We start from the raw sequence: 27296 nt of genomic DNA, 5'->3' as shown, positions 1-27296 counted from the left end.
GATTTTGCACTTGATATAAATCAAACAAGATATTGAAACTGTTTAATATGAGGGTTTCCGCACTTCAAAATGTTTAAATTATAAGGATAATGGTGTTCTTAACCATGGGAAAATGGATAGTTCTATTGTTTGAAAGTCTTGTTTTTGTCAGGTAATTAACTTATATAGCAACTGTGATCACCATCTTGTCACTCCAAAAACAGAAAATCAAATGTCACAGTATTATTCTAAAATGCTAGATGATTTTATGTAGAGAAAGCGCATTAATGCATATTTACGATTGGTTCAAAAAGAAAAAAAAAACTGATTTCAATGCCAAAGCTACTCCGAAAACAGATGGATTGGTTCTTGATCAGATTGCACGTCACAAATCCTATCCATTTTGTTAGATCATTAGTACTAGTGGCTAGTCTAACGCAAACTGGAAATGAAATAATGGTCCAGAGGCCGTCAGACGTCGAAACGTCAAGTTCAATCGGAATGTTTTCGTACGCTTTTGCAAATACATGTTGAATGCTAAAATACCAGAAATACCAAAAAAATCAGAAATTAGTGTGTAGGCAACAAGTATTTTTTAAAAACATTTGAAATACTATTAAAATGGTATATGGAATATATTTGTTAATTAGTTGAATTCATATGTTTAACAATCAACACTATCACTGAATGTTTAGAAATTACTCTCATCATATGAAAAAAATTAAATTTACGAACTGCATGTATGTTTATATTAAACGGGAAAGGCATCATATGAAACAAATCATTAATGTTTTTTTTTTCTTCAAACAGTTAAGATCCAATGCAATCATTCATATAATAGTACTGATAAGACCTATACTTATACCATACTCTCCAAAGAAGAAATTGAGGAAAACCATAAATCTATGCTATCCTTTTTTTATCTCTCCACCAAGGACGATGTCTCTGATTTACCGTCTATGTAGTGGATTCCTAAATTCCACAAGAATCCATACAAACAACGTTTCATAGCTGGATCTGCAAAATGTACCACTAAACCTCTTCCAAAACTTTTAACTTCTATACTCACAACTATCAAAGAGGGTCGGCAGTCCTACCACAACACTTGTTACTCCCGTAGTGGTATGAATTCAATGTGGATCCTGACAAATTCGAAAGATCTTTTGGAGACAATCAGTTCAAGACTTTTATATGAATATAATAGCATTAAAACTTATGATTTTTCAACTGTCCATGCTCCAAGTTTTTGGTGGAGTCCCGAGTTGCTCATTTGCTTTTGTGACTTTGTATGTATGATTTTAGTTACTTTGTGATCTTTGTTGTGTATGTCTGTTTTCCATGTCTGGTCTTTGTCCCTGGATTGCATTCTTTTGATTACCGCTATAACCTTGGTTCCCTTGATTACTCTTCAACACTGTATACTTCTATTCCCCATACTCAGTTAAAAACGGTTTAAATGGATGTTTATACATCATCATATATATCATAAATTGCTTGTGAAAATAATGAAGTAGTTTCCAGTCATAAAAAATATTTAATTTATTTAACGCCTAAGTACTTCCTGTAACATGTTAGAGTAATGAGCCCCCCGCCCCCCCCTTCTTTTTTGGGCGGCGGAGGTTTGCCGCAATAAAAATCAAAGTCAGTCTATACACGGAATTTGATATGAGATGGTGGAAATTTTGTAAAATTTGCAATTCTTGACATGGTATGCAATCTACGTTTATTTAATCATTTTGTTTACATAATGTTATCTTTACTGAGTACTTGAAGCTGTGATAAAAATGAAAATAATTTCTTAACGTTTGAAGAAAACGTAACAGAGATCATGAACAGAACGGGAAACCGGATATTTATTATCGAAACAAGACCCGGAGTTGACCGTGAAAATAAAAATGTAATATGACGCCATCAATAAAAAGCAAACATATCCTCTTTAGAAATTCTGCAAATAAAATGTTCATGACAATTAAAAAAAAAACTGTTTCAAATATGAAAACATGAAAGTACATTTCTTTGTTGTTTTGTTCTATTTAATTTTACTATAAAGTAGCAAGAGGTTCCTTGGTTTGACCTAAACTACAAAAGGTTTATTTTTTTCTTTGTATATTACAAATTCGACAAACATTATCTTTCAATAAAATCTTTCTTCATTTAAATGTACCATTTTAGATTTAAGATTTTACTCACAATATCTATCAAAAAATATCAGTAACTTTATTGTTTGTACTTCTAAAACATGCAACTCTAAAGGGAAAAAGAAAGACTTGACACAACAATTTAGAAGTTGTTTGAATTGCTTTACTTCTAATTTGATCCGCTTTCCACTGTAATTGTTTTATGTTTGCATATAAGTATCAGGGTTTTTTAAAACTTGTTTAGTTACTTTTTTTTTCCCTTAATGTAATGCTTGCTATTACGTTAATTGTAACAAGAATAATTATCAACAACAATAATACCTTTTATCAATAACGGAATCGGCTCAATATTAATGAAATGGATAAATTGTGGACAGTTTGCAATTCGTGATTTAAACTGCAAGTTGACAACAAAACAGAAAGGAATATAATACATTAATTGACATAAAGATTAAATACTGTGAAAGAACTTTTGTTCCTGGAGTTCCAATATTCGTGGTTTTTGTGTGTAGACCAAATCACGAAATTTGGTTCCCAACGAAAAAGAGAATTCCTTTGATGTGTGTACTGAAAACATGAAAACCATTAATTCAACATGTGTTTCTTCCCAAATCCACGAAAATTGGTCGCCACGAATGAAAGTACCGTCACAGTAATTACAGACTAAACTGCATTTTTGCGAACGTAATTTGGACTGCATTTGCAATTTTCAAACACACAAACAGGGTAATCCATGCAAGCTGACATTGAGATAATTCTGCAAGTTTTATGCAAGACCATGAATGATATTTAAATATTTTGCATAATATTTCATGTCTTTATTTTGAAGCCTTTCATCTGGGGATTATTGCAATTTCAACAAGCAGTGTACAAAATCAAGATACAACCAAGTCCGATATACCACGAGTTGCGGTTTTTTATGGATTAGTCGGTGTTCAAGATATACGTATGTACATGTTTTCAAGTAACTATATGGTGGTAAACAAACTCTGTTTGTTTCTGTTAACATGAAGTATATACAATTTCGAGACTATAAAAATGAAATATAGTAAAAAGCGTTTTTTATTTCGAAGTGAATAAATCTGTATGGTGTTAGTTTAGTTTAAACATATTTTTTTTGTAATAACCAAAATGGATCAGGCAAAAGTAAAATAACATACTTATGAAGTCTTCTCCTGAAATAATAATAATTACAATAAGTAATTGGCATACAAATTCACTAGTGTTATTTATGCTTTACAAAGTTAAAACGAGACAGTAAAAATATAGCATTAGTTGATGTGATAAAATGTGATGTGTACTAATTCATCTCAATCAATAAGGAATAATTTAATGCATTACACGAAGGGATATACACGGTCCAACATAACCTGATATCGTTTTTCTATTGATTTTCTGCAAGACAAACAAGTAGATAAAGGTCGATATTGCAAAAATTCAAGAACCCACTGTAGATCGCTCATTAGTTTGGTTCTTGCATTGTTATAAAAAGGTCATACAAAAGCAATGATGCATAGTCTCGTATGTATGACCACAATGACACAACGGACTTTGTATAAAATTGACGCTATACAAATCAAAGTTTAAAAAGAATGATGAATTACTAAGTTGAGTTATCAATCGTAGAAAGTGTTTAGGAACAGTTAATTTATTACTGGTGCAGTGGTTTTAGTCATTGCTTATTACGAATAGAGCCATCTACAATGTGACATAGCACCGTTATTTTTAATATCGCTGATGTTTTGACAACGGAATGTCCTACCTGCAAACATAATGTCCCAAATACATGTACGTCATTTCCAGCAGAACGATTTAGAGCCATTCATGTTGTCATATAAAATCGTCTCTGAATTTACACCCCAATTGGCATTTTTTCTTCAAGTATAAAAATGTGATGACAGCAAATTGCATGGTGGTATATGATTATTATAACCTTTAATCGATAACAATTGGCGAGGTTGTAAACATCTTTTGCATGATCAATATATTTAAAGATTTTCCATCAACATTGTCATGCCCACTCTTTTATCAGAAGGTAAACGAAATTGACATTATTTCCATTTTATTCAGAAGAGTTATATATATATATATAATTTAATATTAATAATAATTTTGAAAAGAAGTTGTTTATAAGCAAACAGCGTTAACTATTTGACTTGTGACTGTTCAAAATTTTCTTTTTGTTAACAATCTCTCTTGTCATATTGTCACTGGTGATCTGAAAATAATTCAAAATGAGAATTTACGATAGGTTATATCTCACGGCCTGAACTTCAAGTAAACTGGTAACGTAATTTTAAAAAACATTCTTTTGATTACCGCTATAACCTTGGTTCCTTTGATTATTCTTTAAAATCATAATACACGCAGTTGAAGATCCTTCAAAAGTATAGATAGAGACAAAGAAAGAACAGGAACCAGAACTTAACTCACTGTCTGATTGGGTTGAAGCGGTTAGGTCTTTGGTACAACGTCACATTTGCAAACACTGCATGGGTGATCTACCTAAACCAGTATTCAAAGACGTCGGAAAAAATGTCTTTTCTCCCTTCGTGAGGAGATACGATATGATTCCCAATGAGATCCACCAAATGCCACGCAACGAACAATTAAACTTCTTCAAGGCACCACACGGTCTTCAATTTTCGAAGATCTATACAATTACGTAAAACAAATAATAATGAACACGAAACATGCCTATAAACACTGTTCTTTGGACCTAGATAATAATTTTCATACATGTACGCTGCCTTAAATTTAATACCGATATTAAGATTTTATCGATACTTTTCCGTGTTTGAATTTACTGGAAATAATGAACCGTAGTAGTAGTGGTTTCACCCAAGGACCCCCATGGTTGTCTCCAACTGATATTCCTTACAACTATCAATTCTGTTATTTTGTTATTACTCTTCATTTCCCGTCATTCTGATATTAAGATATTGTGAACCTGAACACTAGTTTAAATTAATTTTACAATACGTCAAAGGAGGAGGAAAAAAGCCTTATTGTAATTACATAAATTAAGTCTTAAGGCACTCGAGAATATTAACAATACATTGTATAACAATTTATTATGCAAACAAATTATTCAATGTCTAAGGGTTGATATAGGTATATCATTATTATACAGCATACGACATTTTTATAATGTATAACATTATATTTCTATACCTATATTTTTTCAGGAAGAAATTTGAAACATACTTAGAAACATGTGAGGATCAAAAGTGTTGTCCCGGCTATACTGGGGCTGGATGTTCTCAAGGTATTGCTTGTAAGCTAAACAGAAATTAATATTTATTCCTTATTTAATATATATTTCAATATAGAGTACTAAAAAGGCTTTTAGACTACAACCGTGATGAAACGATAATAAACATATGACCACCATTATTTACATATGAATGTCTTATTTGCATTGCATAGATACGTTTTACTAGTTTTTCCCGATTTTACAGTAAAATTTTGTACGACGTTTTTCGACATTTTTGCAACACATGGGCTTGGTCTTTTCGTAAATATGTAAAAACCCCCGTCATATAAGTATCGAGACATTTCACAGAGATCCCATGTTATTATTGTTGTACTACGGAATGTTTATCTGTGTCATTGTTTTATCCATCGCAAATAAAACGGTATTACTTTCTATCCAATCTGCAGAGATTATTTTAAAATTGTTTATTATATATTGAAATAGATTGTAAAAAGTTGACCTTCGATCACCGATACATGTAAATAAAGTGCTTAAGCACAAACAATATAGTATGTCAAGCAGTATCTTATCTAGAATACGACAAAAAGGTGATTATTAAATGACTTAATCTTTTAGGGTTTGTAGTAGACAGGAGATTACAATTTATTTTAAATACATATCAATGAGACCCGAAGTGTCATTATGATAAAATTAAGTGCACTTGAATGAGAGCTGTGACGTTCTATAAGTGTCAAAATTTAAATCTGTCGTTTAACAGGAATTTGTTTTTTTTAAATTGAACACAATGCTTATTTTAATATTGTTATCTTTGATACTTGAATATATTTGTAATGTAGTAGTTTTATTTATAGTGTTATATATATTGAATTAAACTCTTGAAACTGGAATTTATGAAAAAATATTGTTTCCAAGTTGACAAAATCGATATTGATTTTATGTCTGGTAGTAAGTTTTTTCTCTGATAAAATAGTATAGCCTGCTAAACCCTATTTAAGGAGGTAGACCAGGGGTTACGGGTCATAACTCTTGAATTCAGTGGTATGTTTGTATCATATTAAATTTCATCAAAGCCTATTAAGCTTCCATCTGAAATGGAATGAAATCAGTCCAAGTTACTTTGATGTTTAAATGAGATTGATGTAAAATGCTGAAAACAAACGTACCAATGATTTGTAAGAGTCGTGCCCCTTACTTCATGTCTACCCCTTTAACGATAGTTAGTGGCTTATGAAATATATGTACATGTAATTGTTTAACTGAAAGTCAACATTTGTTGGTTACAACTATAAAAACTAACATATCATCATTAGAATCAGATCAAACGTCATGGTTTTTCTTGCAATTGCTTTTACATGAAATATGATGCATTCTTTTTTATATAAATTAAAATAACCGTATTGAAATTATACAGTTCTTCTCTTAAATCAATGGAACAAAAAAGTACTGGTTTGACATTTCATTAAAAAATTGATTCCTTATATTTTATAGCTTTTCGTCACATTTCAATAAGGAAAAGTTTCATTTAGTATAAAAAATATGTCACACATTTTTACGAGTAGGTACATAACTGTTGTAGAAAGTTTATCTGTAATACGCCAATGTTATGTTGCAGCACTTTGCTATGGATTTACAACATGCCCCAACGGAGGAACCTGTGTAAAACCAGATAAATGTAATTGTACGACCGGATTCACAGGACCATTTTGCGATGGTAAATTGAATTTAAGTTCAGTGCAGTCGCAATTGTATTGTTTTAAGCAATTCGCCAAGAGCAGTCTTTTAAAATGAATACATGACCTGAATTAAAATGGTTAGTTTCGGAACATGTTTATATAATTTATTGTTCTTATCTTATAACTATCTAATCAAAATCAAAGTCCAAATTTAAACTTTTTGATAAGACTGAAATAGTTCCCCATTCAGTTAACAATTGCATAACTCTGGGAGTTGGGAAATACAAAATTGAAGTCTATCTTAGACTTGTAATTTGTTAGCTTTAATTTGCCGGACCCGGTTTTTTTGATAGTTACTTTTTGTTGAATCATAATTACAGTAAAACCCGTCTACAAACTGAATAAACCGAAAAAAAACTGTTTCTTCAGATCAGTTCAGATTCATTTTGATACTGGTCAAACCAAACACCCCTCTAAATCAAATGAATTTTGCAAGCCAAAGGGTCGGATAAGACAGATTTCACGGTATTGTTATTGTTTTTGAATAACTTATTCCTCTCACTCGGATTAAAAATAAGTTACTGGTAAAACTGGACACATTTTTGTCAAACCAATTCAAATGTCAATGGAAAATGTCATATCATAGCGATGTCTGTTAACATATTGGAATAGACTAGTTTTGATATCTAACAACGAAAGAATTTATGAAAGTTAGATCATTAGATAGCAGATCCACTTGTTTGTATAATGTGGACTTGTTATATGGTGTAAACTGTATCTATTTAGAATTGTGTAGACTATTTACAAATAAACACTTGATGGTTTTATCAATATTTGTACTCTGTAGAAGCTTGTTCTTCTTTAAACCGTTGGTGCTGGCCAGGAACGTGTGGGAGCGATGAATATGCTAGTAACTGCAAATGTATGACAGGATTCAGAAGAGCATACAATGGAACAATTGCACAGTGTCAGCGTAAGTTTCCCCAAAGGTTTTAATTCAATATTCATAAGCTTTTCAATTTTCTGTCCAAAATTTGTAAAGATAGTGTACAACTTAAATAACTGTAGACATATCTCACATAATTAAATCCCCTTCTCCTCGTGATGTGGAAAAATACGTAAAGTAGCAAAATATTAATTTAATCATAAAATTTGAATATAAACTTAAACTCTTAGTTTGCATTTTTTTTTAAATTGAAAATGCAAAGAACTTATTTAAGTTTTCAAAAACAACCAATTTATTCCTGCTAATAGAAATCTCCAATTTTGACAAAAAAGCGTGTTAAAGATACCTTTTTTTCAACCTTGAAGAGTCAAATAGTCTTCACGTTAAAAGGCGATATGTCAGATTACAACACTACAAATGTCGCCGTAATTAACTTAACATAATCTTTAATTGTGACCGCTGTTTGTTTGAGCTCTTCTATTATTTTCAGCGGTGACGAAAAATTAATGTTTCTTATCATGTTTATGTCCATGCATTTTTTAAACTCAATTATTTATGTATTTTAGCCATTTTTACATTCCTTGTGATATAAACTATTGTTTTGCCTCAGGTTTTTGCCGAAGACTTTAAATCTTATACGTAAATATTTACTTTTAGTAATTCCACGATTTTTCCTACACTCAACTCAAGTTAACCGTTTAATGCTCTATATTAGACGTGTCAGTTACTTCCAGCATAATGTCACCGTGCTTTTACATAGGTGGCCAATCACATTATGTATATTTGTTTTTATTGACAGGATATGACTTGATTTTTAATAATTAAATTAATGTCCCAGGTAATACACAAATAAGCTCGAACTAATCATATATTATAAAAAAAAACTTGGTATTTTGGAGTACCTATCCTTCATTTTTAAATTTTAAATACCATACAAAATCGATATCTTATATTCGAAAATGACAGTTTTTGTAAAAAAAAAAAATTGCGATTCATTTTTATATCTGGTAAATCGTTTAAACATTTATTGTATAAATATGTATTCATTATTATTCCCGCGTAAAATGTTTTGAAACTGTAAATCTGCAATTTAGTCTTTCTATTTGTCTTTCATAAACGTGTCGAACAAGGCCAAATTGTCGATGCTAGATCAGATTCTCGCAAGCAGTATTCGCGATAGTTTATACAGTATCAAAAGTTTTCGATAGCCGAATTGAAGTAAAACCATAATGATTGGGATTCATTAATTGGTCGATTATTTGTTAATTGTTAGATCGGAAATTGAAAATTGAATCTCCAAGTGACATGTTTCATCGTGCCGGTAGTTGAATTAACTAACAGGAAATTGTTCATGGGCTGGAAAGGTCCAATATACAATGCAGTTAACTGTTGAACGACAAAAAAACTGGACTTGAAGTGATACTAAGAAATAACCGTTTGTAAGTCTTGCAGAGAATATTTTTGAAACATTTTTTTTAGATCTTGAAAAATAAGTTTATCAAATGAAAAGTGTTACTCCAACTTGATAAGTTAAGTAGTAATTTTATTCATTTGTGAATGCTTACGAGCTTTTGTATTTGCCGACCTATTGGTACTACATTGTAAAACTTATTTATCGGGTTTCATAGTTCAGTACTTCGGGGTTTTGCTTGTTATGTCATAAGCATAAAATTGACGGGACTCAGTAAAAATGAAACACGTCGATTCGTTGCATAGCAAAATACATTTGCACAATTGCTATAAGTCTATAAATGAAGCCCACTTGTAAGAATCGCGGACTTTCACTTTAAAACGTACTCAAATGAAATCAGGTACGCTAATGGTACTAACAAGATTGTTCAGGAGTAGATGCACAACGACATTTATCAATCTCTCTGAATAAAAATCCATTTTGTTTTGACCTGTTGATACATTTATCAATAAGATTATTTTTTGCCACCTGAAAACCTCCAATAATCTTTAAAATAAAAAGAACATTTCAAGACATTTTCAATATTAAATAAAGAGGCAATTATAACCTCTATAGCTGATTATCTTTTATATCTAATTGAATATATTAGCACACCAAATGCACGACTTGTTCAAAAAAGTAATGAACATCAATCTTTTAATCAACTTTTTGTCGTACACCATGGTTTCTTTTTTCATGAAATTTTTTTCATGAAATAAGTGTTCCGTTGTTCATCATTTTTGTTGCTAAAAACAGGTCGAGACTACTAGAATTCTGACATACTAAAGAATGTCACACTTCTTATTGTTTAGCTAAACAATTGATCCTTTTTACGTGTTGTCAAATGACCAATTACACTGCGTTACTTTTGTCCACAACTACTTCTGTATTGACACTTGAACACGTGTTAATTATGATTAAACTCTTTCTAGTTTTCCGGTTATGTTTTAGTTCCGATTCCACTTTATTTCAAAATCATTTAGGGTTTATATGATAAACTATCGTTAGGTATCTCATTGAATTGATTGGTAGGTCATTCCAGGTCATCACTTATTCGTGTACAGGTATAAAAGGTCCTTTTATAGTAGGTATTACTCTCGACCGGTGTGCCCAAATGTACCCGTTAGTATTCACCAACACAGCAGTCACACTTGTCTGACCCCGAATTATATCATATATCATAAATCAAAATTTACAACATTACAAATTTCGAACTTCCTAGAGTACTGAGGCTTCATATCTTTCATTGTACATGGCAAAAACTCTTTGCGATAGAGTTTCCTTCCTTTTGCGACAGTTTTTGGTTTTGAGTTCTTCCAATACACATTGATTTTTTTTAATTTTTTTTTTTTATATATCTAGATATTTATGTGTATTTTATTTTAATGCTGCAGTTTTACTCTTTGGATAACATGCTCAGCATATCGAATTTTTCAATACTAATATGAATGTACTTTTGTATTTGCAATCAATACTTGTTTAATCAATTTTAACTGACCATATTGTCATACTCCATATATTAATTAAACTTTCCATTCCTGTTTTAAATCAATCTATGTTCACACGGTGCACGGCTATAATGTAATTTGAAGGAGAAAAGATGTTGAACGACATTTCATTTAATTGTGGTTCATATTAGGATCTTAGTCTTTGACTATAAGTTAACGGTATTCTGACAAGTATATTTTTTTTAATATTTCAGCAATAACTACACCAAATATAACTACCTGTAGGGTTAGAGCAATTTCAAGCGACAGAACAGAAACATCATCACATGATGGCGCTTCTGAATGCTCATTACAGAATGATTTTTACGGCAGATTTGAAGTCCACCATTTCATACTTGATATCGGAGGTGTATACGAAGTACTTATCAACAACAAAACAATTGAAAACAGACCGCGATATGTTTCAAATGAGAACTTTGGAGTGTCTGAAGTTTCCATAAGTATTCATAAGCTCATCTTGAATGGTAAGAATAAGGCTGATTATTGTTCAGAGTAATCAAAGGAACCAAGATTCTAGCGGAAATCATACAAATGCATTCCGGGGATAAAGATAAGACATGGAAAACAGACAATCACAACAACGAACAATAGTTAGTTTTCCGACGATTGTGGAGGAGAAATGAAGGGAACCAAGGTTATAGCTGTAATCAAAAGAATGCAATCCAGGGACAAAGACCAGACAAGGAAAACAGACATACACAACAAAGAACATAAAGTAACTAAAATCATACATACAAAGTAACTAAAGCAAATGAGCAACTCGGACTCCACTAAAAACTGGGAGCATGGACCAGGTGCACCGCTAGGGTAAGCGTCCTCTGCTTTTCTCGAACATCCCCGGAGTTGCTCATAAAAAGTCAAGTCCGGGGTAGACGAAAGAGGAAAGGAAAACTACGACACGTTGAATAGTCAATGTGAATAATGTCGAAATGTTGTATATAGTCTATAATCGAAAAGTTTTGGAATTTAAGGCTTCATTTTAATATCACCGTCGGATCTGACTTTCATAAAATTTCAATAAATAAAAAAAAAAAAATTAGTGTGATGGACTGTTGAATTATGAGTTCTTTGTTTTTTTGTTTGTTTGTTTGTTTGTTTGTTTTTTGTTGTTGTTTTTTTTTTTTTTTGTTTTTTTGTTTTTTTTTCCAGCTTAACACCTACGAGCGTAGCGCTTAGAAGTTGGTTTGATTTAGGATTAGTATTCTGCTACTACGTTGTTCACTTTACAACGAACTTATTATTATTCACTCCGATATAAATATTTGATTTTTCAGGGTCTAAGGTACTCTTATCACACAAGAAGTTAATGGGCGACAAATATCCATTGAGTATAAAACAAGGGTATAATGGAGGTACGAATGTTTCAACAAATGCAAGACTTGGAAATGGAGAAAGGTATGAAATACAATATTAACACATTAATTGTTTAGGCTGAGTAGAAACAACTGGCGAGGAAGTACTTTACATGCCTTTCTACTTGTTGACCATTTCGGAACCATAATCGATTGTTGTTGTTTTTATGTTGATGTGTGTTGGAACATCAAAATCTAAGTAAATGGCATTGGCATAAATGAGAATAAACGAAACAATTGAAAAGAAGAGAGCAAACAAATAAACCCGAAAACACCACAAACTCTGTAAATGTACGCATGTTATTTTCCACGATCTGCACCACTTATTTTGAAAGTAGATAAAATCCTGAATGTTTCAAGTTTAATGAGTTGGCAATCTAATAGAGTATCTCATCTGTTAGATAGAAGCATCATATTAATTGATTAAACTGTGATGGCGATCCTAATGCATCTCTAGTGGTGATAATAGCAGAGATTTTAAATACCCTCATAATGGCAGCTTACCAGGCAGTTTCCTCAATCGACCAGGATGTCTTTGAAAAAATTACAGGCACAAAAATAACAGATAAACTGTGAACTGATACTCAGTAGACTAGGGAATGTTAGTGTGTTGTCACCAAGAAAGATGTTTACTCTTGGAAAGTAAAATTTATCACACTTATTCTTTGTATTTATTTTGCAAGTATCTGGAAATTACCTTTTAAATCTTTGATAATTAAGTTGGTTTAATTTTCAAAATCTTTCTTTAGAAGCCAGCACTCACAGCCACGGAGTAGAACATATTTGACAACTGTTGGATATTCTGAATATTTAAAACATGTGCATTTATTTTTTTTTTTCAGACTTTGCGTTACTTTTAGTATGAAAGGAGGGGGATTTTTAACTTCAAAAACTGTAAACAATGTTGAAACTAAAATTCCGTATGATAAAACAGATGCAACAAACAAAACATTATGCTATATATATGACAGAGCAACGCCAATGCATTGTTCCGAGAAAGGAAGCTGTAAATACGAGCCCCTTAAATTATCCACACGGGTTACCAACTCCAGGAAAGTACATGTCAAAATTGATGGATGGATAGATCCTCTTCCTCCTAATATCGCTAATGCATCTTTTTTAGCATCTGGTATTAAAAGTTATGCTATAGAAGTTTATGAAGTGATAGCCTCGAGTCCTGAAACTCTTATGAGGGATCAGTCATCAAAAGGAAAAGAAAACATAAGTATTGAGTCCATCGGGAGTAATATTGAAATAGAATTACCTTCGAAAAATCCTATGCTGTATACAATGATACTTGAAGTAACGGACTATGCTAACAATGTCCACCATGCCCGTAGATTTGTTTTGTACGACAATACTTCGGCTATTGGGGTCAATGATCAACATCATTTGCGTGTTGAAACGGCTTCAAATGCAAGTAATTACCAATGGCAAAATAATCACGAGAAACTGTGTTATTCTTGGTCTCAAAGATATTTTAATAATTATTACAAGAAAAACAATCCCTTCCATCCAATCAAATCGGACACATATAGTGATGTAATTGGTCTTTATGATCAAATTTCTGGTATTCTACCAATTAATGGTACCGTAAATGTAAATGGCTTAAATGGATTCTACTATGCAATACTTAGAAATGACATATACGTCACTTCCGGTCGAGTAGAAAACTTTACATCGGAAGCTCTCTGTACGTACCCAACTATGAGTGATGGGGACGAGTTTACATTTCAATTACAAGCCAAAGACATAATGAACCACACTCTAAATGACAGTGTTTCCGTGTACATTGACCGTTCTGTTCCGGAAATATCTGACATTTGGTTAACACGGAACGGATACAAACAACTTTTTGTACATCATAGTATAGACTTATCAGATATGGCAATAGAGTTTAAAGCATTCGATGTTCACAGTGGCGTTCGTGAGATGAAATGGACATTTGGGACTTATGAAAACAATACTGTTCTTATAGAGAAAGCCATCGGAGTCAAGTCTGTTGTAAGTAAGATTCACATTTCAGTTATATGATATCTATTATATAATATAGTTTGTTTGTCTTTGTAGAAAAGGTAATATTGAAGTCTTTACTAGTGTTGAAAACTCAACATTCTTTGTTATTCGTAATTTTTATGACTTATTATATTAGTCTTTACTTTTAAAATCAATTTCGTTATAGTTGATTATTAATTACGGGTATTTATCATCAGTATTTTATATATTTTCTTTTTTGGTTTTGTAGGGTAATCCTGATAATTCCTCGTCATTCTACTGTCCCATGATTGGTAATTGTAGCAGCATGTTGTTTAGTGCAAACTTAAAGAAACTGAAAAGCGAAAATAAACACATTGGACTGCATAATAGAAGATATTTCTTCACCCTTGAAGCCATGAACAACGCTTATCTCCGTTCATTTGACCATACTGACATTCTTGTTGATGATTCTCCACCAGAAGGTGGGGTTGTTCTGGAAGGTCCTAGTGGTTTTCAAGACATTGACTATACCAGCGATGATGAGATTACAGTCCACTGGCACGATTTCGTCGATCATGAAAGTGGAATAAAAATATATAAAGTAGCTTTAAGTGGAAAATGCCTCAGCGATCTGGAGCAATGGATACCGGGTTTCAAAAATGATACTTTCGTTCAGGAAATAGTCCAAACTTCTACGAAACTACGATTTCCAAATAGAGAGGGACGTTACTTTGTATCTGTCATCGCGTATAATCATGCATTGAGTCCTTCAAAGGTTGTATGTTCAGACGGGGTAATATTTGACAAGTCGCTTCCAAACATATCGAATATTTCTCTTAAACATTCGAAAATAAAGGAATCTGTTGCTTGTCTTGATGGTAAGGCATGGCTTATTAAAGAAAATTTAGTTAAAGTTGCCATGGACGTTTCTGCTTGTTTATCAAAATGTAAGAACAAATCCGATGACATCATTGCGAAATTCATACCAGAATCAAAAGCATACAGCAATGGATTAAATATCTCAGAATTTATTTGCCAAAATATGCCTCTTTACAACGGTCACGTGATCTACGTACCAAATGATGTGTTAGACGTGAGGTGGGATATATCTGAAGACCGAAGTCAGATAACTGGTACTTACGTTGGGTTCGGTAACGATCCGAGAAGTATTGAGGGCCCAGACATTCAGGGTTATGTTGAGGTGCATCATCCAACAAGGTACATTCAACATCATCCAGGGCTTATTGGAGAAAATATTTTCTACATATTCATACGTATAGTCAATAGAGCTGGGCTAGAGAGTAAAGTTTGGTTGGGACCAATACTTGCCGACGAAACTCCTCCAGTGTGCTTAACAACTATACAAACCGTCGTGAAAGGAAAGAATGTGGTGTTGAAATGGATGACAAAAGAGGTTTTTGATACAGAACAAGCTGACGAAATAGGGATAGTTATGTTTAGATTCGGTAAGTACACGTACGATTTTTTTTTTCACAATTCTGCCATCTTCATGTCGTTAGTTTGCGGTTGTTTTTCGCTTCACTGTATTGTAGTCCATGAAAAAATATGTGCACGGCATTAACGTTTATAAAGCGCATGTCTCGTCACAAAAATTGCAAAATGGTGTGAAAAATGTCCCAAATAAAGCAGATATTGTATAAAGGGAATTTTAAGCGGATGCTAAATTTCGAAATTTGCTCTATTAATTTCATGGTCTTTATTTTTCCGATTTAATGGAATGGAAAATATATATAAAGTATCTAGACGTAAATTTGGCGAGCTTTGATTCTCGCGATTCCCGAGACCTTGCAGATATAACGAAAATTTAAACCTCGCATGAAGGCATATTAATATAAATTCCGTATGTTGTTTTAAAAAATTCTAACGTGTTTCCCTTTTAATTTTTAACATGTATTCTACACAGGTTTTGGTAACAGATTTATCACACCTTTTCTGGAATGGAGTATAGAAAACCAAGGTGGTAAATGTGGTTCAGACGTCCAATGTATACAGTACCCAGTACAAAGGCTACAAAAATACGATATGATGGATGGGTATGAATTCTACACCCAACTCAAATTCTACAACTATGCAGGGCATTTCTGTAATGTTACAACGAAACCGTTTCGTATTCCATCTTTGTTTCCACCCAGAGTTGGTATAGTTAAGGATGTACTGCGTAATAGCATACCACCTTTCCATGATATCGACGTTACCTTCGATTTAAATGAGTATTGTATTTCATGGATTGGCTTTAATCACCATGAGACAATTCAACTTCAGCTTGGTCTAGGGACATCTCCTAGAAATGATGATACCGTTTCTTTTCATGATATACCTTTCAATAGAACGAATAATTTGGTATGTGAGAACTATTCTTTCACCGACAGCGATCAGCAATATTTTGTTACAATTAAAGCTTCATGCTCAGGAGGAACAACTTATGCTTCCTCAGATGGATTCTTCCCATTAAAGAAATCAAAGGTTTTTCCACTGGTGACGGTGTTGTATGGTAAAGAATGTTTGAAAACTGGATCACCTGAAAATCTTCATGAGAATTCAAATATTGCAGTGAATTCAAAACTACCATTAGTCGCTGGCACTGTATACTCTGTTTTTTCGTCCGCAAACATTTCTTTACAAAGCAAGCACATCCTTATTCTCGCAACCCGTTGGTATTATAATTATTACGTTATTACGTTTATGGCTCTAAGACGCACTGATAAAACTAATTTCACGTTGTATGACAATGGACATGAGAATTATACAAATGCATCTTTATTCCAGTGCAACCCCTTCAAAAGAACTCAAATGTCTCAAAGATATATACCAATACATTGGATTTTAAATGAGGAATATTCAAAACTCGTTACACACTTTGAAGTTGCTGTTTGTAAAGTGCACGAAGGAAAATGCAAAAATATCCCGATATTTTCGAATGCAGGACACGCGACGTCGTATAATTTTACAGGGAAATTTTCAACGGGTTTATATAAAGCGCTTGTACGGCCTTGTTTTGGACAAGTTTGTCTCCCGATTGTATCCTCTGAAGAATTTTCAATTGTGCCTACTCGTATCCCTTCATTACATTCCACGGCTAAGGCAACAGTAAACGGGACTTATCTCAATGTTGCTGTAACTATTGAAAAATACATGTGCAGTGGTAATGAATTATCAAAGGCTTACAGGTGGGCACTTTTTGCTGACCTCGAAGGACACAAAATGGTCTCACACTGGAAATATATTGTAGATAAATCATCAAATGGTCAATTGATAGAGGTATTTGGATCTTGAATAATATTCTTATCTTTTACTTTCAAGAAAATTGAAATCTTTCCAACTGATTATATAGTTTTAGGTTATCATTAACTATAAATTTAAATCATGTTTTAACGGAATTTATATGTTTATTTATGATTTAATAATTATTCTATTCTGCAACTATTTTCCAGGATGCCGTTTTTCTTGCTACACAATTGTTACCTTACAAGCACAGCTCCATATGTGTTGAAGCATTCTGTTCTGATGGTAGGAAGCCTCACATTTGCTCTCCAATTGACTTTATCAGTGACCCTAATACGTTTAGTAAGGACGTTCTGTATGATCTGAACCTCAATAATCCAGTTTCCCGAGATCTTATGAAATATCAGCATACTACTAACATTGGATCAAAGCTTAAGATGCTTCCTAAATTTGAAATGGATTTCGCTGATTCAAATGTGAGGATTGGCGGCTTCGTCATTGGTAGACCACGAACACAAATTACATGGTATCTTACTTCCAAACGCGAAATCCCTATTACATTGTGCTCTCTAGATGTTTCTTGTCTTTTCTCAACAAATACAACAGGTGGCTTTTTAGACTTCAAAAACCCATTCTTCAAAAACACTTTGCTCCTGTTTATATGTGCAATGTCATTAGACTTCAGGGTATGCAGCAATGGTTTTCTTATTAATGGAGGTCCTCCAAGAGCAGGAAGAGTTTTTATTGATGCAAATAATAATTATGTCACTGACGGAACACAGCTAACTGTTACATGGACAGGTTTCAGGGGAAATAAGGACGCATTAAAGCTTGGTTATATTTCAGATATTTCAGAATACAAATATGCTATCGGTAAGAGTTTTGATTTTAAAATACAACCTTTACAATTAAAGATCTAATATTTTACATACTTCTACATATCTTTGTAATTGAATTATACAATAATAGCGTTTTTAAGGAGGTAGACCTAGGTTAAGGGACACAACTCTTACAAATCATTGGAATGTTTGTATTCAGTATTTGACAACAATCTCATATAAGCATCAAAGCAACATGGATTCTTTTCATTCTATTTCAGATGAAAGCTTGATAGGCTTTGGTGAAATTGAATATGATACCAACCTATCACTGTCCCTTATCCTAGTTTTACCTCCTTAAACAGATTATTATAAAACATGTTAAGTTTGACTTAACTATATACATCAACCTAAATATTGCAGGTTTGAGTTCCATTAGTGAATATACAATTTTAGAGAATTCTAAAACAAAACATCAACGTAAAGGTATCCTTGGTTTTTAAATACAGAACTAATTGCTAATGCTTAAACCTATCAGAATAAATATCATTGTTAATATTAACCCTTTAACATATTTACATGCCAGGAACAAATAAAGGAGCTGATGATGTATTGCCATTTACATCAGCTGGTCTGTCAGAGTCGGCCGCTGTTGTTGGACTTGATCTGAAACCTGGGCATGCGTATTATGCTACTGTAAGAGGTAATGGTAGTGTATACACATTCTTAAGTGCTAGCGGCAAAAATCTATTTACGATCAATTCTGATATTGAGAATTAAATAAATGTAAAATACAGATGAAAATATTTACTCTTACCATTTTCAAAGATTAGCATGTTGTAAGAATTATACCGCCTCTCAGGTTTATTTTCTAATTCTTACTTTATTATCATTTCTTAGATTAAGTTATAGATATTTAGGTGTTAATTAAACTCTTCTAGATTATATGTTATCGGAAATGCAATGAACATAGATTTCACAATGTATAAATGAAAAATAAACCTGAAATACCTTTTTGAAAAACTGCATAATATGATTTCTCAATAAAATAATTATCTGTTGTAGCATTCAGTCATGTTAACCGCACTGTCGATGCATATTCTAACCACGTAATATATGATTCTTCACCTCCAACTTCTGGTGCAATAGAAGTTGAAGGTCATCGATATGTTGCTGCTCATTCCATATATCTCCGCTGGTCTGGTATCGAGGACGATGAGAGTGGAATACGCAAAATAGAAGTAGGAATAGGGTCACACAACAACTCACCTGATGTCATACCGTTTCAAGAAGTTGTTGATAGTGCCGAGATTAATGGCAATGGCATTACCCAAGATGGACATACCTATTATGCAATTGTCACTGTGAGATTAATTAATTTTCTGTAAAAAAACTAGTCAATATTGCGGTGAATTAATTTTGCTAAGCATATCCATGAACAAGCTTAAAACTTACATGAATCACTTCTTTTCATTTAATGCATTGAATCATTGTCAAAGGGTTTTAAATTCATATGCATCTGCCATGTCCATAATAGTCTAATTGTATTCATCGGTTGATAGGTTTACTTAAAGAAATTTTGAATTTACATTACAAATGGTAGCTGATTTTCAAATAAATCATTGCAGTACTAGGTTTTAGCTCTAAAAACAACTCGCACTAGCGTATTTCTGTAAAAATTTCATCATCGTCCAAGTAATTATGTGCTTGTCGCTCAAATATCCCGATATCGATAAGTCATTACACAATGTGGTTCTTCATTCCAATTATACGGACACTGTTGTAGATATATTCTTTCAATTTACTATTTTTAATTTGTATTTGATTTTTAGCAATGCTTTCACGATAGTTAATGCATGTCTATGCATTTTACATTGTCAAGGCAAGGATGTAGATGGTGACTCATACTATATGACAGTATTAGACTTTTTGATGTGTTAAAGTTTCTTTAATAGTTAACAGAACAGCTTTTTGAATTGTCCCATCAAAGTTAATTTGTTTTTGAACATTGTTAATTCAGGCTACAAACGGAGCTGGACTTAGGTCTTACACTGTGTCTTTGCCGTTTGTTGTAGACAGCTCACCTCCTCCAGTGGGGCATGTTATAGAAACAAGTCCAGTAAATGAGGTATGATCACAGTTATAAAAAATGAATGATTTGCAATCTATATCACATTAACGATACTCATTACATGTAGCTTAAAATTAACATATCGTTGGAATTTTAGCTAAAATGTGTTTGTGCATGCATATTTCTCATAAAATGTTAAATGTAACGTTTACCAGACTTGAATTTAAGTTGCTAAAAATGATAATGCCACAAAAAAAGTTACTACGGCTGATGAGGACTTTCTTGTTTTGTTTTAGAAGGATAATACGAATCACATCAAATCAACGTCCATAAGAGTAAATTGGTACGGATTCAACGATCCTCATTCTAAGCTGACCTTTTACAAAGCGGGTTTGGGAACATCACTTAGCAAAGATGATGTAGTACCATTCACTAATATTGGATTGAAAACGTGCAAGTACTTCTTATTCTTGATTCAAATTATGTAGTGTATAAAAAATAATTTAATGATAATTATAATAGAAATGAAGTATCGTGGGATTTTTGTTTGTTAATTGTAACAGAGTACGGTATCAAATGAGGTTATTCATAGTTTTGCTTAATGAATTCCTTTTCATATTTCTCTTTTTAGCAATCACATGGAATCAATTCTTTGTTCATGGAGTCAGATATTATACAACAGTGATTGCTTGTAACGGTGCACGTCTTTGCACTTCAGCGACATCAAACGGTGTCGTCATAGATACGTCACCACCAATACCTGGCCTAGTTGTTGTGGGAGATTCAGGAAAGCATTCAAGATACCAATTGGACAGGTTAGCTTTATAGAGCGGGTCCATTGCTATTGGGTGGGACTTGCTATTGATAACTACATAATTCCTTTGAAAGCAGCTCTAGATCGTGTTCTAAAATCGCGTCAATTTCACTTTGAAAGTATATTGAGTTATTTTATTGCAATTCGTTCATACTATAACTTGTCCTAAATCCAATTACAACATACCAATGAAAAATAATAAATTGCTTTGAAAAACGCCATTGTGAATTACAAAGAACACATGTTATTCCAATTAAAAAGATTTTAGACACAAGTAAATTATTACGTATAGTCGGATATCATCAGTGATACAATGAAGTTTATCTGATGATATGGCAATGGTTCTTTTATTTATAGGAAAAGTGTCCATGCGACCTGGATCGGATTTCAAGATCCGCATTCTGACCTTGATCACTTTGACGTTTGTATTGGAACATCAAAATTGTCATGTGACGTGATGAAATCTGAAAACGTACAACTGGCGTCATCTTTAATGAAATCAAATCTAAATATGGCGGTCGGAGTTGGCCATTTCGTCACCGTCACTGCGTGTAATAAAGTAGGTTTATGTGCAAAAACAAGTTCAGACGGTTTTATCATTGACGACACTCCTCCAAATATGCTGACGAAGCCTTTTATTTATAACTTGCATATGGAAACCTACAGAAACAAGACATTAATTTCCGATCCATCATATTTAAAAATAATGTGGAAGTTCGAGGACAAGGAAAGTCCGATTGTAAGAACCTTAATCTCAATTTTCAGTAATCTAGATTCACATGTTCCAGTCGATGATATCATTATATCAGATGCTAATGAGTACACGATTTGTCTCTCAAGAAACGATTCGTTACGACTAGGTGACGTTTACACGGTAAAGGTTACTGCCTGTAATGCTGCCGATTTATGTACCACGTCTTACAGTGACAAATTCATAGTCGATTGGACACCCCCACAAATGGGAGGTTTTAAATTTCCGTTAAAATACAAACGCATCAATGGAAGTATCACCCTTTCTCTTTCTTGGTATGGGTTTTTCGATGCTCAGTCTGGCATTCGTTTCTATCATATTTCCATCGGAACTACTTATAGCAATGCAGATATTATAGAAGATTTTCTGGTTATACCAAAGCAGATAAATGACACTGATAACGCAGAAATACCAACGAATAAAGGGGATCTACCGGAAAAAATAGTACTAACAATCTGGGCAGTGAATGATGCTGGTCTGGCATCACCAGAGTCAAAGGTGACTGTAGATGTTGTTCCTTTAGCATACGATAAATCTAAAGGGGAGCTCATCATACAAAAACACTCATGCAGTATGGAATTTTGCAATGTCGGTTGCACGTTCTGTCATTGCACATGTGGCGTTGTTGGAAAGAAATGTGTCTCTAAAGAAAAGGATGACTGTAACGCAATTTCGTCAAAACAAGACATGTTGCAGCAACTACATTTAAATATCTCATTACGATCAGATGATAGATGGAACAAAGCCACAGGTTCATCTTTATGCCTATACAGCAGTTGGATATACCAAAACAAATCATTTTCTTTCCAGAGGTTCGAATACAGTTTTGGAAGAAATGACTCCGGTGTCGGGGAAGGCATATACAATATGAGTATCGAAGACCCTTGGCACGATGTCGGTAAAAGACAACATGCTTTTTATTGTCTTCAAGATGGAGAACTGAGTCACGGTTCATACTACATAGCATATGTCCGAACATGGATATCTCAGGAAAAGTTTTTTATAGCAACATCCTTGCCAATTATTGTGGATCACACGCCACCTTTTATCCATAAACGACATTCTATTACCGATTCTTCTGAACCATGCGGTAAAGATGTTGATTACATATCCTCTCCCGGTAATATGTATGGTTGTTGGAATGGTGTATTTTCTGACGATGAAAGTGGCATTCTGGAATTTATCGTTTCGCTAGGAACGTCAAAAGGAGGTTTGCAATAAATAATTTAGATAGTAAAATCCTTATTTGATACGTACATGTAAACATAAAATTATGCATGGTGATCCGCAAAATTAAACACGGACATCTTTGTAACAAAGATTAATAGGTTATTAAAAGTCTTAGATTTTCAGAAGATGTATGAACGTACATGTATTTCTTCCGTTCTACGGCAAATGCAGTGGAATTACAATAGAGGTCAATGCATAATTTGCATAAAATACGTGTCGAATTACTGGACACTGATTCAAAGAAGATGATTAAAAGCTCTTGTGAAGAAGAAATATTAGTAATCACCCTGAAAATTACCTGAGATACTTATTAATTCTTTATCTTTTTGTTATTTTAATGTATTTACATATAATGTTAGACAACTATAAAAAATCTGCACACAATAATTTTGTTTAATTTATTCATCAACCTTATGAACTTTACTGAACAACTATTACTTTGCGCTTTGCGATGAACAATTTCGCCCATGACAGATACGGTAGCGTGCACCTACCTGTCATGGGCTGTCCGTCATAAAAACGGCGAAAACGGAAGAACATATCATTTTCAATTCTTTTGTCGTACTTTATGATATAACCGCTCATGTTTGGTTTGGTTTCTAATTTTTTTATGGTTTGTTTCTGTTTTTATTTTTGTTGTAAATATTGTGTTTCTACGTCATGTAAGATTTTTTTATTTTTTTTATTTTTAGTTGATGATATTGTATCGATGTCTAAAGTTGGAACGAAAACGCAAATGTCTTGGACAGGTATAGATATCAAACCAGGAACAAAATATTACACCAACGTAGTAGCAGTCAACACCATTGGTCTAAAGACAGAGTTTAGTTCCGACGGCTTCCTCCTTGATACCAAACCACCAACAGAGGGCGTTTTATTCAACACAAAACACCACAGCAATAAGATTTATCAGTCGACTGACGAACCAATTTTTTTCTCATGGCATGGCTTTGATGACAAGCATTCCTTCATAAGCCATTTCTTAATTGCATTTGAAGTAAACAACATATCAAAGAACAGTAGCGACTCTTTAGCATTCATAAATGCTGGGGATAATATTTATTTTCCTTATCCCGGTCAACCTGGACATGGTGACGTCATAACTGCTCATATAAAGGCAATTGATGCAGCTGGACACGAAAGTCGAATCGTCACTTCAGATGCGTTATATATAGACGGTACTCATCCAGAGTCTTTTGAATGCCATAAGTTTAGCGTTATTAAAGATATATCTATTCACAATATTACACAAAAGTCATTGATTATTTCTGAATCAGTGGCAAGTAAACCCAATGATTTGTTTCAAATTGTTGTCAAAGTGGACATAACCGAACTAGATTTCATGGCGCATTTATCCATTGGAGATATGACTATGTCATTACCATTTCTAAAAAACGCGGATAAATCAGTACGGTCAGAATATATTTACTTGGTCGAACAAACAGACGTTCAAAACGTAAACGTTACTATAGAGCTTAATGGCGTTAGAAAAAAGGCAACTGTTTACACCAACATATCAAAATGTTCTGGCTTAAAAATAACCAAATTGAACACTGAAGCCGTAATAGCTCGACAAATATCTCAAGATGAAATATCAGTGTGTGTTCAAACAGTTGATACTGAAAGCGGGATCGGGAAAGTGTCCGTAGGCGTCGGAAGTATACCGCATGGATTAGAAATTTTAGATATGCGACCTTTGCCATTACATCGGCATGATGTCATTAAGAAAAATTTTACCCACGGCATGACACTTTTTGTGTCTGCTCTAGTCGAGAACCATGCAGGTATGTCTGCTCTTTTTACATCAAAGCCTTTGGCATTTGACATGACACCTCCAATGATTACTGAAGGTGCAGTTGGGGCAATTTACAGCAATAACACCGATGATACGACAGTCGTAATCACAGCAAATTGGATGGTGTCTGATGAGGAAAGTACAGTTAAAACTTGTGAATATTGCATTGGTAAGTTTATCGTTGATGAAATAATTAAAGTTTTTGTAGCAATTGCTTTATGCATGGCTTTTAGATTCTCGGTGATAATAAAAATGTTGAATTGTGATTTAACTTAACTTAATATATGCTTCACATGCTGTAGCCGAATACTGAAGTATGTTATATTCAATTCTGTTTAAAAATCTTTAACAAATTATTTAAGTTGCACTCCAGGTTAGAACCATGCAAAATATGATTTATGGTTCGAAAGCCTACGTATTTTTATTGTTGATATTGTTACAAACTTTTACAGAAAAAAATAACATGTAGCAGATATTAGTTATAAAACATGTACCATAGGATTCAAAATTAAGGGAAGTAACTCTGTAAGTGACACTGAAACGCAATATCAACTGTTGAATTATCGTTGTGAATTATCTCCTTAGAGCAAAGAGATTGGAATAGATGATAATACATTTCAGATTATAGACCAACAAAGCAACTTAATAACAAAAATATAAATTTGTAGCCTTTTTCAGGTGTACCATATATTGCAGAATTGGCATGATTCTTATAAAGACTGATTCTTAAATTCTTCAAGAAAATTGAGATCTGTATGTTATTTGGAAGGCATTTGAACCATTAATGTCATGGTGTATTATTCTAAAACATGTCACTCTGGGTAAAAGACACACGTTTTCTTACATGTTTATTTTACAGGTACTTCAACAAAGTCTTGTGATTTACTTAAGTTCATCGAGACACCAAACCTTAATGAATTAATATCTCCACCATTACAACTTGCTCATGGAAGTAGCGTTTACGTTGATATTCGTTGTGTTAATAGTGTACAACTGACTGAGTATGCAGGTTTAGGGCCTTTAGTTATGTCATATATGCCGCCAGTTTGTGCTGATTGGCAGTTGCACGTCACATCACCGGGCTGTAATAATGATAACAATCAGAACTTTACTTTTAGCTGGGACAATTTCAAAGATTCTTCAGGACTTAAAACTTATATTTCTGAATTACATTCAGACAAAAAACAGCTACTTGATAAGACTAAAATTGGAAAAAAGAACTCTATAACAGTAAGCAATCTTGATGCCACAAGAGAAAGGAAATACACATTCACCGTACAAGCAGAAAATGAGGGAGGATTAATTAGTGAGGCCATTAATAGCACTATAGAATTAGACTGCAGAAAACCAATTTTAACAGGTACACTTTGAATATGTCGTTCCTTTTTAACGAGTGTGTCTTATACATACAAACAATTTAAAGACGACGAAAAACAAAACCATGCGATCAATAGCCTATTACCAGAATACATTTTACGTAGGTAAAGACAAACTAAAGCTTACAAGTGTTACGAAAAGTAACGCTTATGTTGAGATAATAAACAGAAACACGTCAACATGTTTTACAGAGAATTGATAACATTGTTGTTACCTTCTTTTATTTCGCTCGGTCTTTCAGACTGAAAATATTGCTTAAGGAGGTAGATCTTAGGTAAGGGACACAATTATTAAAAATCATTGAAACGTTTGTAGTCGTGCTGTTTATATTAATCTCATGTAAGCATCAGAGTAACATATATTGATTTCATTCTATTTCAAATGAAATCTTGAAAGCTTATGTTAAATCGAATATGATACAACCATATCACTGATTTCAAGAGTTATGGCTTTTTCCCAGGTCTACCTCCTTAAGTTGCTTTTCTCTAATAAAAGTCGTTTTTCCTTCAGGTTCCCCAATTGCTATTAAGCATTTAAGAACAGAATATTACAAGATAACATGGGATATGGTTTTCAGAATGGACCCAGTCATAACAACATTTGAAGTTTCAATCGGATCGACAAAAGAGAGTACCGACATCGTCAAGCTGACTACAGTATCAAAACCGTCGTTAGAGTTTCTTTTACCGGAAAATGTCAACGAAGTTTACATTGTTTTGATAGGTCATACATCTTCGAGAAGGTCATTGACCTTCAGACAATTTGTAATTATATAGTGAAGTGATGGTCTATATTGTGCTAGAGATATTGCTATCCGTCCACTGTATGCATTATAAATGTTTTACTGTTTATCACTTTAATATCAATTTTGCTTATAAAATGTATTCAGAACTCGTTAAAATTTTTTCTTAATTTTATGGTGAAATGATGATTAAAATCATGCAACAATAAGCACTA

General features: G+C 33.1%; 1 protein-coding gene across 2 annotated transcripts; it reads left to right on the top strand.

The window, feature by feature from the left end:
• LOC148607348 (uncharacterized) lies at positions 1-27296 on the top strand. 2 transcript variants are annotated; one of them, XM_088545018.1, is made up of 20 exons: positions 1-151; positions 2947-3063; positions 5306-5385; positions 6947-7045; positions 7855-7980; positions 11106-11375; positions 12186-12306; positions 13106-14267; positions 14509-15706; positions 16165-17519; positions 17693-18356; positions 18888-19004; positions 19367-19665; positions 20322-20429; positions 20672-20825; positions 21004-21187; positions 21544-23147; positions 23860-25131; positions 25822-26322; positions 26850-27296. In XM_088545018.1, exons 1-20 carry the CDS (start codon positions 90-92, stop codon positions 27113-27115), a joined length of 9759 nt encoding a protein of 3252 aa, XP_088401144.1. In that variant the 5' UTR covers positions 1-89; the 3' UTR covers positions 27116-27296. The 2 variants fall into 2 exon arrangements, with proteins under 2 accessions (XP_088401144.1, XP_088401143.1); XM_088545017.1 differs by having other exon boundaries at positions 20669-20825.

The sequence above is a fragment of the Perna viridis genome, chromosome 9 (assembly GCF_037379345.1).
Source record: "Perna viridis isolate PV_CMFRI_1.1 ecotype Kerala chromosome 9, ASM3737934v1, whole genome shotgun sequence".
NCBI classification, from domain to species: Eukaryota; Metazoa; Mollusca; class Bivalvia; order Mytilida; family Mytilidae; genus Perna; species Perna viridis.
Note: the sequence above shows the minus strand (reverse complement) of the source record. Positions and strands in the feature narration are given on the sequence as shown.